Source organism: Eurosta solidaginis, chromosome 4 (genome assembly GCF_040869045.1).
Source record: "Eurosta solidaginis isolate ZX-2024a chromosome 4, ASM4086904v1, whole genome shotgun sequence".
NCBI classification, from domain to species: Eukaryota; Metazoa; Arthropoda; class Insecta; order Diptera; family Tephritidae; genus Eurosta; species Eurosta solidaginis.
Genome location: NC_090322.1, coordinates 269926925 through 269942875, shown reverse-complemented (window position 1 = coordinate 269942875; position 15951 = coordinate 269926925). Strand labels below are relative to the sequence as shown.

General features: G+C 37.4%; 1 protein-coding gene across 5 annotated transcripts in view; it reads left to right on the top strand.

Moving 5' to 3' along the window:
- LOC137251476 (uncharacterized) overlaps nucleotides 1-10257 on the top strand; it is a 36235-nt gene extending 25978 nt beyond the window's left edge. For 4 of the 5 annotated variants that reach the window (XM_067786132.1, XM_067786127.1, XM_067786130.1 and 1 more), the window contains 2 exons: nucleotides 6647-6786; nucleotides 9703-10257. In XM_067786132.1, the coding sequence (XP_067642233.1) occupies nucleotides 6647-6786; nucleotides 9703-10130 (568 nt within the window). In that variant the 3' untranslated portion in view covers nucleotides 10131-10257. Of the gene's footprint in view, nucleotides 1-1038; nucleotides 1417-6646; nucleotides 6787-9702 lie in introns of those variants that run through there. The other variant, XM_067786131.1, reaches the window with a different exon arrangement.
- Nucleotides 10258-15951: the final 5694 nt, after the last annotated feature.

Sequence of the window (15951 nt, the reverse complement as noted above, 5' to 3'; positions counted from 1 at the left end):
CGGCCAATTATAGGGGAGTGGCGTGTATCAATACAAATGCAAAAGTAATGATGGGTGTGCTCAATGAAAGGCTGTAGTGTTGGGTTGAATACAATAATATCATGTCTGAGTATCAAGCAGGTTTTCGTAAAAACTATTCCACAGCCGACAACCTTTACAATTTAGCCTTGAGTTGAAATTTAATGAAAAAAAAGAAAATATACGCTGTGTTCATAGATCTTAAGGCGGCGTTCGATAAAATCTATAGAAAATTACTTGTTTAAAAACTAAGAAGCATAGGTGTTTCAAGCAAATTCGAAGATTTTATTGAACAGGTTTATGAGACGACAAATTTGGTAGTCTGGAACGGAAGCGAAGTGTCCGATAGCTTTAACACAACTTCTGGTGTCAAACAAGGCTGTTTACTCTCCCCTCTTCTATTTGCATTATATTTAAATGACTTGCATGAGTATTTAGGGGGTGGTTTGTAAATAGAAGAACTGAACATAAGGTTGCTGCTATATGCAGATGATATAGTAATTTTGTCCGATGATGCACAAACGGTACAGAAAATGATTCGTAACCTTGACACATATTGCGAAACTTGGAATTTAGAGGTAAATTTAGGCAAATCAGCAGTTATGGTGTTTAGGAAAGGAGGTAGGCTGTCTAACAGGGAAATGTGGATATACAAAGGGGAAGAACTCAAAATAGTATCTGAATATACATATTTAGGAGTAACGCTCACACCAAAAATGATATTTACACAACATCTGGAAAACAGGAATGCTTCAGACCCCCAGCGGGTTAGGGGGTCAGAATATACCCGCGGTAGGTATGCCTGTCGTAAGAGGCGACTAAAATACCAGATTCAAGGAGCTGTGTAGCGCAACCATTCAGGTTGCCAGCGCAATATATAGCTTCTCTAAACCCAATTGTCAACCTCACCTATCCGCGGCGAATCCTGTTTCACTAACAGACGAGGCTCTGGCTACCCCAAGCTCCTCATGGAACTTGGGGGTGGGGAGGGAGGGAATGGCCTGAAGGTTTAAAGTGGCCACATAAATCGTTCCCGAGATGGTCGGGCTAGCACTTTAATGGTGATGTGGTATCGGAGCGTACCGGATCTGTATACGGCATCACATCGATATCACTACCCAAAGCCTTCGGAGAGCAACTTTATGCTACAACAACGTATTTAAATAACGACCAAATTTCAATGAAGGCAAAGTGGCAAATGTACAATGCGATCTGTAGAGCTATACAAGGGTATGCAGCGCAAATATGGGGTTCTGAAATGTTTAGGGAGGTAGACAAATTGCAATGTTTCTTCTTCAAAAGAATTTATAGGCTCCCCAACTGCACTCCAACTTACGCAATAATGCTGAAATCAGATATGGAAAACGGACATTTGTACACACTAAATCTGCATTTGAGGTACGTTTACAAGACATTGTTTGAATATAGTGAAAATAGATTGCCAAGAATATTGTGAAAAAATTTTTTACACAAAAATGTATTTTGGGCACAGAGACTAAACGCTTTGGGAAATGAGGCGAACCTAGTTTGGAATGAAAAGACGACAAAGCAAGCAAGGAAAAATGATAATTTCTCGTTATTATCGCACTTAAAAGCTGAAGACAGAGTGAGAATGTGGCGAAAATCACTGAGTAGTGAAAATCGAATTTATAAATACCTTGACCATAATTTAGGGACGCAGTATTTTAAAGAAAGCTTCAGTCGTGCGAACACAATGTGGATTTTCAAGGCGAGATGCGACTTAATTTATTTAGAGGGCAGGTACAATAGAGGCTGTACAGTAGGCCGGGTCGATTTGTGGGGAGGGAAAAAAATCGCCCATTGCTCTGTGAAAATCATATTCTAGGGATCAAAATAAGAAACTTTGCCGAAGGAACCATACCTCTAGAACGAATTTTAAAACCAAGGCATCACTGTGATGCATTTGCATGTCGTACACATAGTTGTGTGGGTTTTTATGCAACCGTTTTAAAAAATGAAGGTATCACTGTGACACAGTTGCAGATCGTAAAATTGCTTGTGTTGTTTTTTTAAGCCACCACAAGACACAGCAGGTAGAATTGAAATTGCCCCTACCCAAAAGTTCGTCCCAAAAAGGGGGGGGGGGGCATCAGAATTCGTTTTAGAGGTATGGTTCCTTCGTTCTTATTTTGATCCCTAGAATACGATTTTTACAGAGCAATGAGCGATTTTTAAATCGACCCGCCCTACTGTACAGTCTGCAACCTCAATGAAACGGAAAACATACACCACTTCTTAGGCCAATGTCCTATATTAAGGCCTTTTAGACGAGTTTGTTTTGAAAGAGAATATTTAGGGGATGAGGAAGTAATCAGTGTGCTTAATGGGGAAAATGATCCTGATTGGAAAAAATTGATTAACTATATTACTGGTGCTCTGAAATACAGAAAACTAATAACAGAATTTGAAAATTTTAAAATTGAATATAAAACATAAGCGATTAATTTGACTTTGTGTCTTCATTTTGAAATTGTGAATAAATTTAAGCTAGAAGCCAAATTTATATAAATCCAACAACTCCGACAGACGACTAACAAGTCATTGTCGTATTCTTTATTTTTTAAAATGTGTTTAAGAAAATCCAACCGATTTTGTTTAGCTTTAAGGCATAATACTTATGTTAAATATTTTGAAATAAAGAAGTATCTATCTATCTATCTATCTAGTTAAGAACCGGATGTCAATGCATTTAATAAAGAAAAAGTCCGACGCCGGTGACCGTGGCGAGATATTTTGAAATTTCGTGGGGGAATCTATCCATAAAGTTTATTAAAAACTTGCCATTAAAATTGGACATCTCACACATGCTTCAAAGAACCGAGACAATGCATAACAAATAAAAAGGTCCACTAGGTGGCGCACGGGTCGAAATAAGTGAGAAATTCTTACTATGGAATCTTGCGTTGAATTGTAAATAGCTTCCCAGTAAGCTAGAGGCTTGAAATCTTAAACATATTTCAGAGGCCAAAGGGAGTAGAAGAAATATATCAAAAAATTTCCCCTTAAGGGGCGCACACATCGATTTATCAATTATTAAAATTATTGACATTACATCTATAATCAGTGCTGCTCAATATTTTTTATATGGAAGTGCAAATCACAATACATGTACAATGTATGTGCACTGAAACTTTTTTTGTATTTAAAAAAATATGTTTAAAAAATTTTAATTGTTTGAGGTTGAATATGTGGTTTCAAGTTACAAAATATTTGCTTAAAATATGACATAAATAGTTATATCATCAGCATACAAGAGTCAATAAATTTAATTTTGAAAAAGCGAAAAATTACATTGACCTCTAGCTCTGTTTGTGTAGGAACATATTCTGTATATATCGTCAGAATTTGGTTTTCAATAATCAAACTAAAAGTGAATGTGGAGATTTCCACGAATGTTGCATTGGCAGTTGAGTTTGAAAACTTTTTAAATGCTTAATTAGAGGGCTCTGCGTGGTTAGTTTTAAATTTGTGTTCAAATTTACATACATATATTAGCAACAGAGATTACTTGAATTTAATAAAATGTTTAACAAGTAAATGGTAGGCATGGGTACTTTACGGTTCCCCCCACTTCCATTAAAAAAGTGTGTCAAACCAAGAAAAATAATATACCGAATTGAAATAAAAAGTCACAGAAACTACCCCGTAAGGATAATCTCTAGTTCAAAATAAGTGCATTGCTACTGCATTCTGAACCACTAATAGTTCACCATCTATCTCTTTTACATGTTCTCAACTGGCGAATTTAAGATGGCGATGTCCTAGGCGGTGGAAATTGTCCCCGCTACTTTAACTTTTCACTAGTTCCAAACTATATACAAATTTCTTTATTGACACTTTTTTTTATAGTTACAAACTGGTGGAATAGTGTTGAGATAAATGCATACTCATATGTAGTCGCAGCTCGTTAAAGCTAGTATCAGTTTTTTTGTCGGTGGCATATCTCCCAAATACATGTTAAATATGAAATGTAAAAATCCAAACTGTCAATTTTATTTGGCACTATAGGGTTAGTTCCGAACCAGAATTTTGTATCACTAGTTACTGATTTCCCTTGAGGGTAATTAACTAATGTCGTATGAAGTTAGAATAGGCTCATCTTCTTTTGGTACTGTTTTGCTTATATTCTTTGGTCATATGCCCAATAAATTTCAGCTCCGCGGTCAATTATATATTCTAATTTTATTTATGAGTCAATTTTGATTACAAATGTTTTTCATACACAAGTGCCAGAGGTTCATACGGGAGTGCGTTTTCTTGGCACTTTCATAAGAAATTCGAGCACTTTCATATGATTCGAAATTATATGTGAGGGGATATGGTAGTGCGACAAATATTTTTTTTTTATATTTGAAGTGCGAATTTTATCTGTGCCTATGATACAGGGCAAAACAAAAACCAAAGTGCTACAAGTGTATAGGTGTTGAGCAGCCCCGTCTATAATAGTATACATAAGAAATTGCTAATAAATAGATTTTGTAACCAATTTTGCGTTAAGCGAGAGTAAAATATACAGTTTCGTGTATAAGGAATCAAGGTTTTAACATTTTATTTGCAAAATAGATGGATCACATGGAAAGTAGTATATATGTATCTTTAATTTTCAATTGAAAAAAACAGTGTATGTTGAAAGGTTCAGTTGCACACAAGCCGTGCTCAATATCTCAGTTTCAGTTAAAATATAGATACCCACAGTTTTTATTAGGACGCAGAATGGCTGTTTTTGAAATTTCAAAATCAAAATTCATCAACATTATGTCTGTGTATAAGGACATATTTTCTGTTGCCTTTTGTTTTATAGTCTTTAAAAATTTGTATTTTCTATTTTATTGAAAATGTCTATCATCTGACAGGAATAAAATTTTGAATTTCCGTACTCTTGATACGCCTTTTGACACCTCGCCCGATATTTTTGGACGTGTGTTAGCAGTTGTAAGGAAGAGTAGAGAATTGTCTTACTTTGACTGGCTGAAATGCACTCTGCGTTGAAATACTTGGATCGCTTAGCAGGTGTCGTATTAAGCCACGAATTTCAGACCCCTAGAACCCTCGCGGCTTAGAACAGCATTGCCTTACTTTGAGTATATTCTAAAGCGGCAATTACCCACCGACGTGTGCCGTACGTACGGACGTTTGTCGTACAAAACACGGTTGACCGAACCCTCAAGCCCGTAGCAATCAATGGGTGCGTCTGTGTACATGTACACAACATATTTGTGTGTGTATTGTTTACATATAAGCACTGTTGCCATTGACCATTTTGTATTTTGTATGCATGCTTATGGAATCATGAACTTTTTCCAATTTAATTTTGGATATTGTAAAAGGCTGGAATTAATATTAAATAAATATAAATAGATTACATATTTCTGATCTGCACTTTTACATAATTATTTCGAATTATTTTCACAATTTTTCAAACTTTAATTAGGTGTTTTTGCATAAAACTGCAGACGCTCAAAAATTAGCGCACAAAAGTTTACTAGGCAACTCTTTCTAGTGAGAGAGCGATCAGCTGACACGTTCTTACGGAAAAAATCAAAATTGTTTTGATTTCTACGTTCCGGGCTACGTACGTACGGGCGCTGCACGTCGGTGAGTTTTCGTTTACATTGCACATTCATAAGATAGGTCGTGTCAGCTGACACGTTTTTTCTACGTACGTTCGTGAGTAATTGCCGCATAAGCCCCTTACCCGCTAGTTTAATGCGGCAGTTACCCACCGACGTGTGCCGTACGTAAGGACGTTTGTCGTACGAAGCACGTTTGACCGAACTCTCAAGCCCGTAGGAATCAATGTGTACGTCTTGTACATGTACATAACATATTTGTGTGTGTATTGTTTACAGAGAAGCACTCTTGCCATTGACCATTTTGCATGTATGCTTATGGAAACATCAACTTTTTCTAATTTAATTTTTGACATTGTAAAAGGCCGGAATAAATTTTAAATAAGTATAAATAGATTAAATATTTATAATCAGCACTTTTACATAATTATTTCGAATTATTTTCACAACTATTCAAACTTTAATTAGGTGTTTTTGCATAAAACTGCAAACGGTCAAAAATTAGCGCACAAAAGCTTACTAGGTAACTCTGTCTAGTGAGAGAGCGATCAGCTGACACGTTCTTACGGAAAAAATCAAAATTGTTTTGATTTCTACGTTCCGGGCTACGTACGTACGGGCGTTGCACGTCGGTGAGTTTTCGTTTACATTGCACACTCATAAGATAGGTCGTGTCAGCTGACACGTTTTTGGTACGTACGTTCGTGAGTAACTGCCGCATAAGCCGGACTGTCGCGACGGTACAGATAAATGTTCTCGTTCATTTTAGTGAATACCTCTATTTGAGGTGAGATTAGTCCGCACAGCACGAACTACTTAATATACCTTGGGGCGGTTCTTATAAGTCAAATAAACTATTATTTTCAGTCTAACCCCTTCCAACGGCAATACTCAGGATAAAAATGTCAACTAAAAATTTCGGTCCCGGAAATTGAAATTCATGTAATGTTCCTTAAATTTACTGAAACATATGAATATCGGAAACTTGTACAGGTACTTTTAGAAAAATTGACTAAAATTTCGTTCGATATTTGCAGAAGAGAACGGAAAGAAGTCGAAAAGACTGGTATGCCTTCTACTTGGGAACGTTATGATGAAATGGAAGATATTCTGCGACGATATGAAAGTCATGGTCAACATGAACAAGACGATGATAAAACTAACATAAAGAAAGAGAGTAAGTATGTCTCGAATTAAGAACAAAAACATACTTACATATAAAGGCATGTTCTTGACCTGGGCTCGAATCGTAACATACCATCACGAATCGGCAACCATACGAAAGAATATTACGTGATACGTCAAACGTATAAACAAAATGGGATTATAATATACGATAGCAAATGTAACGTAATTTATTTTCAATTCACAATAAATTTTACGATCTACATTAGGTTCGATTGTATTTTTAGCTCACAATCGTTTTTGAACTGTCAAATTGGTTGGCAAAAATATAAAAAAACAAAATAAATAACTGATATAGATCCAATTTTATTGTTTTGTTTGTAATAGCGACCCTTTGGACTTATCGAACAAAGCGCAAGCATATCATTTATGTATTATTTCTTTGTAACAAAAAAATTTGCAGGTAAAAGTCTAGAACAGGGGTTGACTGCTAATACGCGTCCAAATATATCGAGAGAGGTGTAAAAAACGACTATTGACTATCGACAACAATAATCCGAAGGCGGAAAAGAAAAATTTTATCTCTGTTAGAAGATATTTGTAGTTGAAGTTGGCAATTTTCATGTGGTTGTTGTAATGTTGTTGTGCACTGAAAAAAAGTTTGTGTACAAAGGGATTTTGCACGCATTACATTTTGATCCCACCCCATTGGTGGACCGGCCATGCGAAAATACTATGGATCCCACCCCCTATTTCGGAGGGACCCGGGGACATCCTTCGGGTTTTCGTTAATATCTTTTGAACGAGTTAACATTTTTCTTTTCCTCCGTATTATTGTTGTCGAAGTCAGTACGCATCTTTTGACAACTCTCCCGATATTTTTGGACGCATATTAGCAGTCGACCCCTGTTCTAGACTATTACCTTATTGCAGTTTCTTGAGGAGATTTTGATTATCTTAAGCAGATTTTAGTTACTTTCTGTGGAAGTTAAATTTGAAGCAAGCCGATACCAAAGGCGATGTCTCGCCATGAATTCTGACAGTATTTCCTTTTGGCTTGGATTAAGCTTGTTTGAATTCGACCTTTGTTAATAATAAGAGTTTGAAATTTGTTATTAAATTTAACTCAAAGATATGGTATATTTTATTTATTCATCTATTTTAACAATTTTCTTACATTTTCATTGAAATTTGTGTGTATATGATCGCCAGTTTGTGCTCGAATGAAAGTGGATCGGACCGTATACGTTCAGTCACTCGTCACGTATGTTGCGATCCAAAATTACGATCGAAGTAGTACGTTCACGTATGTCATAATCCGAAAATCATGTTTTTACGTGACGAGTTATACGATCACGGATGTTACGATTTGGCTCCTGTTATCCTTGATATCTGGCGATAGCGGAGGTTGGAATTTGGGACAGGAACCACTTTGCTTCAAACGAAAAAAAAAACTCAAACTTTCCAATAAAATAGTATCCAATAATGGATCTAATGAGTAGACCTTGCCATCGATATACTCTAACTGAGGGTTGGACCAAAGAGATTTTTTTGGATGAAGCAGAGGGTCTCTTTTTTATGCTCTTCTGGATCAAACGGCTAAGTTTTTGTTGCCGAATCTCTTCTTTTAGTGCTTGCGGATATGTCTCCTGTCACTGATTGTATAACCCGGTACGGGCCTTGATTTTCGAATTCAATTCGAGAACTCATGGAGAAATTAATTGAATAATTTTGATCGAATTCAATACTGTTACACTGTGTTTGTATAATGAAAGTTTTTTGCTCTATATCAAGGTGCAGAGTTGCGTCAACAGTTTCACATTTGTTCCAATTTATTTTTTTAAAAACTTTTTTCATTTTGAAATTGATTTTTTAAGTTTTTAATGGTACTTTTTCCACGACTCAAATCTAGAACATAGTGTACAAGTACAAGTGTGTTGACTTCTTTCTGACAGGCACTCGCTTAAGTGAGCATAAAGGGAAAATCTGGGTTGCCATTGTTGTTTCGGTTGAAAACGGTCAATTAGGGTTCTGTGCAGAGACGTAAAAGATTGAAACATGGTTTATGTAGTCACAAAAGTGTTGCTTCTGTTCCACAGCTACGCTTTGACAACGCCATACGAAAAACAATCAAACGCCGTACGTTATCTTTGCTTTGAAGCGACCAAAGCGTTTATATAAATTTGCCCTTATGCATTTGTGTAAAAAGCCTTAGAAGTGAAATTTTTCCATGTTACACGTGTGGCGCTTTATATTTTGGCGCACGCAAGTCATTTTCTGTCGAAAATTTCTCACGCACATACAACTTGTATGAGAGCAACCGAAATTGAATTTGCTGCGTGAAAACCTAACACGATTTCCAATTTTTGTTCTGCGTGGCATTTAGATTTGACGTTTACTGCCAGCTGACGTTTAATTTTTATACAGATATGACAGCTCAGTTACGCACGCACGCATGCTTATTTCGGTTAGGGCAAAAAACGCCGGTTGTTTGCGTGCGCTAAAAAAAACGCAGTGCGGTTTTATTAGGTTGGTTTGTTAGAGGGTGGAAGGGTTGTATGGCTTTAAAGGATCAATGTGGTTCTTAATTAATCAATCCCGAGATGGTCGGGCTAGTGCCTTAATGTTGCTTGTGATCGGAACGTACCGGATCTATATACGGCAAAGGACCGTCAACATCGAGAAGACTCCCAAAAACCTCCAAAGAGTGTCCTTATCGCTACAAAAGCAGCAACAACAATCGCTGTTGGGTGATGGAAGCATGCTATGCCTACCGCACCGAAGGCCCAGGGTTCAAGGTCACTTAAGGTTTATCGCACCTTTTATTAATGTACAATATATATTTTTTCTTGTAAACCCAGGACCTACGGTATGGTAGGGTTTTTAGAACTTACTATATTTCCAAAGTACACTAAACTATTTAACAACTTATTAAATTTGAATTAAACTGAGTTCATTTATTTTTCAGATGATTGGAAAAAAAATCGTCGGAAAATTTCGCAAAATGATTCCGATCTTCATCAAAACGATAGCGATGATCAAAGTGAATTTGATGATATAAGCCAAAGCGGAGGCGAAGATGTTTCAACAACGAACACGTCGCTTGTTTCGATGCCTAAAAAAACGACATGTACAAAGAACCCGCTAGCGGATAAAAATCGCTCAACAAAAAAAATTAAACTCTCTCAACCCTCTCCGATCATGGAAATAGATAAAAATGACGACATTGACTTATTTTTCTTAAGTATGGCTAAAACTGTCAAAAAACTCAAACTTCACGAACAAATAAAACTTAAGCAAAATATATGTAATTTAGTATTTGACGCCGAGCTAAATAGCGTACAAAGTGATAAACCGAACGCTAATAATATTCTGGATTTGGATTCTAACTCCTAATACTTCTGGTATACGTACATATACATACGTCTCATATATTCACATAAGTTTAAAAATTTGTCTGTTATTATAATTTAGATATAAAATAGCTATAATAACTAAGTAATACAATCTTGAGATTATGAAATGTGTTTGTCTTCCGTGCAAGAATCCAGACTGATGATATAACTATTCGAGAACTAGTGTTATACGTTGTTTACTTCCTTTTGTTTCGTTTCACGTTTTTCCACAAATTTCAGTAAAAAATTGGGGAATCTTGGGGCTAATTTAAATATTTTTTAGAAATGTATGAGTTTAACCCATCATGAGAAGCTAACTATGGCCCTTGCTAACTATGGCTTGTAGAACGTGAAGTTATCTTTTTAACACGAAGTTAACTAAACATTAGGGGATGAATTCATATATTTTGAACAATTTTTTGAATTACCTCTGAGCTTTCCGTTCTGCAAGTGGGCCTATGAGTTAAAAAGATCAGACATACAAAATAATAATTTTATATCTCCAAACTCGACCAAATTTGGTGAAAATGTTGCCATTATAGGATACATCTCAAAGGATTGAATGAAATATAATGATACAGGTTGTCTAAAATTGGTTTTTTTCCTTGCGATTTTTTTCGATAAATATTTATACCACTATATTTCAACGTTTAAAAAAGGTTTGGATGACTCTATACTTTTTCCATGCTTTTCAAAAACATTATTAAAAATAAATTTGACCGATTTTTGTAATAATTTCTTTCAAGTTTTTGCAAAATTAGCCGGATACAAATTTTTTAGTGTTGGTCAAAATAAAACCCAATTGCTCCCCTATGAAAATACATAGGCCACTTTGTGGGGAATTGTCAATTTTTCTGCGCTTTTTCGCTTTGAAGCGTTTGGGAACCATCATGCTACAGTTTCAAAGCAAAAAAATATAAAAATTGGCTTTGCACCACAAAGTGACCTGAACATTTTTTGTAGGTGAGTAAATACTCTTTATTTTAAGCACCACCAAAAAAATCGAAATCGGTTTACAAAGAATAAAAAAAACCATACAAATTTACTTTGCCCCACAAAGGGGCTTCTACATTAATATGAGGGAGCGTATGAGCTCTATTTGGAGCAACAATAAAAAAATCGAACCGGCTAGTATTGCATAAAATAAATTTAACTGAAATTGAAATTTAGTGGTCTAAATATTTGTTGTAGCCAAACACTTTGAGTGAATTTCTGCCATGAAAAGCTTTTCAGTGAAAACCCATCGTTCGGAGTGTGCGTAAGAGATTTAGGTCTCGTCCCGCCAATTTAATGGAAAAATTAAAAAGGATCACGACGCAAATTTGAAGAGAAGCTCGACCCAAAATCTGTTCGGAGGCTATCGCGCCTTGCATTTATTTATTTAAAGATTTATTGAAACATCGTGCGTTGACAGATGACTTGATTGCATGCGTTTGCATGATGGGCTATTTGTCGCTCTCCATACAAACACATGCAATCTACTCAACTGCCAACGTACGATGTTGCATCGCAAATCTTATGAGTTCGGGCTTTCACACTTTGGTTATCGAAAAATCCTCGATATTTCAATAAGTATAAAAAAGGCTTTCAAAATAATTTTGCCTAGTCAGGCAATCGCCGCGTACAGTGCTCCATTAACTGAACTCTGTTGTGATTGGCGTTTCCTTAGAGTTTCATGGTTTTTTTATTCTCTCAAACTTTCTCAGCTTTTGTTGCTTTTTTAGGTAGTGCTCAGCAACTTTTGTGACCCCTACTTTGAAAGAGGTTTTAGTTACTTGATCCAGATATAGACCAGCCTGACAAACGTATAAGACCTGACGACTTCAAATCGACAATGCAAGGCGATGACCACATCCCGTGATATCTCATAGCAAGTGCAGTGGGACCAAAAGTGGGAGGGGTTTCGAATCCCCTAGACAAATAATGTATTTCAGATCGACAAGGGACTCAAAAACAAAAGCTCTGATTATTTGGAATTGACTCCATTAGATTTGGTGATTTACTTATTAAAACGTTGAAAAGTTCCATAAAACATCCTTTTATGGTTTAATCCCAGGCAAGATCACCTCACATAAAGCACTTCATCATCTCACAAGGAATAGAGCTGCGCGATAAGGATAACATGTGTAGTCGATTGCTACTATGATTACAATTTCAGTATTCGTAATTTCAACTCTTAAAATTACGAATACTGTAATCGTAATTGTGTTTCAGTCGATTTCGATTACCGTAATCGTAATTTTAATAAAGTTTAGATTACTATTTCTGTAATCGTAATTGCAGGTGCCTAGATTACGATTACAGTATTCGTAATTAAAGTTTTTTTAAATTACGGTTAGGTTTGGTTGAACTAGCCGGTCAATAAAGACCTCACATAGACTGAAGTGTCCATAGTGTTACCAGAATTTGTTTGACGACCAAACGGAAGAACCCCAAACAGGTGCCAGAACATATGTTATAGAATAACTCTGTCCTCTTGGCAAATACGAGCAGTTTTCTAGGACTCAGCTTAATTGCCGCCTCGAGATCTGGCAACTCTACTGCCCTTAATAGCTGGAGCCTTGACCTGGCGAACCCCCCACATGCCCCAGTAACTCGTAAAATGTTATGAAATGGTATATTGAGCGTGGCTTGCCGATCAAGTACACATAAACAGATAACTTTATAACCAAACTGACGTGAATTGTTCAAATATGTATTTTATTACTCAGTTGAGCAGAGCTCACAGAGTATATTAACTTTGGTTGGATAACGGTTGGTTGCACAGGTATAAAGGAATCGAGATAGATATAGACTTCCATATATCAAAATCATCAGTATCGAAAAAAAATTTGATTGAGCCATGTCCGTCCGTCCGTCCGTCCGTCTGTCCATTAACACGATAACTTGGGTAAATTTTGAGGTATCTTGATGAAATTTGGTATGTAGGTTCCTGGGCACTCATCTCAGATCGCTATTTAAAATGAACGAAATCGGACTATAACCACGCCCACTTTTTCGATATCGAAAATTTCGAAAAACCGAAAAAGTGCGATAATTCATTACCAAAGACGGATAAAGCGATGAAACTTGGTAGGTGAGTTGAACTTATGACGCAGAATAATTAGTAAAATTTTAGACAATGGGCGTGGCACCGCCCACTTTTAAAAGAAGGTAATTTAAAAGTTTTGCAAGCTGTAATTTGGCAGTCGTTGAAGATATCATGATGAAATTTTGCAGGAACGTTACCCCTATTACTATATATATGCTTAATAAAAATTAGCAAAATCGGAGAACGACCAAGCCCACTTAAAAAAAAATTTTTTTTTAAGTAAAATTTTAACAAAAAATTTAATATATTTACAGTATATAAGTAAATTATGTCAACATTCGACTCCAGTAATGATATTGTGCAATGAAATACAAAAATGGAAGAAAATTTCAAAATGGGCGTGGCTCCGCCCTTTTCCATTTAATTTGTCTAGGATACTTTTAATGCCATAAGTCGAACAAAAATTTACCAATCATTGTGAAATTTGGTAGGGGCTTAGATTCTAGGACGATAACAGTTTTCTGTGAAAAAGGGCGAAATCGGTTGAAGCTACGCCCAGTTTTTATACACAGTCAACCGTCTGTCCTTCCGCTCGGCCGTTAACATGATACCTTGAGTAAAAATCGATATCTAATATCTAATATCTAATATATATTATAAATGGGAAAGTTTGGATGTTAAGATGTTTGGATGTTTGGATGTTTGGATGTTTAGATGTTTGGATGTTTGGATGTTTGGATGTTTGTCCAGACGTTTGTCTTTGTGACTCAATAACGCAAGAACGGCTGGACCGATTTGGACGAAATTTTGCACACATATAGCCAATAGTCTAGAAGGATCTACTAGCTATATATTTTTCAAAAGGGGCGTGGTCCCCGCCCCCTAGGAACAGTTATAATTTAATTATTATATTTTTTCTCGTCTTTGCGACTGAATCACGCCAGAATGGCTACACGGATTTTGATGAAATTTGGGACACAGACAGTAGTCTATTAGAGAAATTTTTTTCGACCATGGAAAGAGGGGTGGGGGTCCCACGACCCTTCGAGAAATTATTTTTCATAATTTTTACACATTATAACTTTACGTATACTGGGCTTCACCAATATCACAGACTCAAGGGGTCAAATAAGTCGAGGGCTTACAAAGTAAGCAGTGACACCCTCCGCCCGCCCCCCTTTATCTCCCCTCTGGTGTAAAATCCATAAATTGTTATAACTCAATCTAAATTTTCTCCTAAATCAATAGTTTTTGGTATCTGGTACATACAGAACGAGATCTAGGCAATTTTGGAGGAACGATCAGTGGTCCTCTCCTCTACTCCCGCCATCCGCCCTCCATCAATTGTTTTTATTAGCAGCTTTTATTAGCTTTACCTGTATGTTTCTATCTAACTTTTTATTCGCTCCAATGCGCCTGCTGCCTTATTAACATGGTTTTATAATTAGCTTCACCTTATTTGTAATCCCGTAAGGGTCATATCGAGACCCTTCCGGGATCATTTCTGGATGGTTTTCGGGATCGGTCCGGGATTACGCCGGGGTAATTTCGGGACTTTTTCGGGACTATTTCGGGATCATTTTGGGACCCTTCCAGGATCATTTCTGTATAGTTTACGGGATCCGTCCGGGATCCCGTCGGGGTTATTTTGGAACATTTTCGGGACTATTCCGGAATCATTTTGGGACTATTTCGCGATCATTTGGGGACCCTTCCGGCATCATTTCTGGATGGTTTTCGGGATCCGTGCGGGATCTCGTCGGGGTCATATGGGGACTTTTTCGGGATCATTTGAGGGCTCTTCCGGCATAATTTCTTGATGGTTTTCGTGATCCGTCCGGGATATCGTCGGGGTCATTTGGGGACTTTTTCGGGATTATTTGGGGGCTCTTCCGGCATCATTTCTGGATGGTTTTCGGGATCCGTCCGGGATCTCGTCGGGGTCATTTGGGGACTTTTTCGGGATCATTTTGGGGCTCATCCGGCATCATTTCTGGATGGTTTTCGGGATCCGTCCGGGATCCCGTCGGGGTCATTTCGGGACTTTTTCGCGACTAATACGGGATCATTTGGGAACCCTTTCGGCATCATTTCTGGATGGTTTTCGGGATCCGTCCGGGTCATTTCGGGACATTTTCGCGACTAATACGGGATCATTTGGGAACCCTTTCGGCATCATTTCTGGATGGTTTTCGGGATCCGTCCGGGATCCCATTAGGGTAATTTCGGGACTATTAGGGGATCATTTGGGAACCTTTCCGGCATCATTTCTGGATAATTTTCGGGATCCGTCCGGGATGCCGACGAGGTCATTTCGGGACTATTTCGCGATCATTTGGGATACCTACCGGCATCATTTCTGGATGGTTTTTGGGATTCGTCCGGGATCCCGTCGTGGTCCTTTCGGGACTTTTTTTCGACTAATACGGGATCATTTGCGGACCCTTTCGGCATCATTTCTGGATAGTTGTCGGGATCCCGTCACGGTCATTTCGGGACTATTAGGGGATCATTTGAGGACCTTTCCGGCATCATTTCTGTATTGTTTTCGGAATCCTTTCGGGATCCTGTCAGGGTCATTTTGGGACTTTTTTGGGGCTAATACGGGATCATTTGGGGATCCTCTAGGGGTCGTTTCGTGACTTTTTCTGTTTTATTTCGGGATCATTTGGGGACCCTTCCGGCATAATTTCTTGATGGTTTGCCGGATCCATCAGGGTCATTTGGGGACCATTTTGGGATCATTTGGGGACCCTTCCGAGATCATTTCTGGATCCGTCCGGGATGCCGT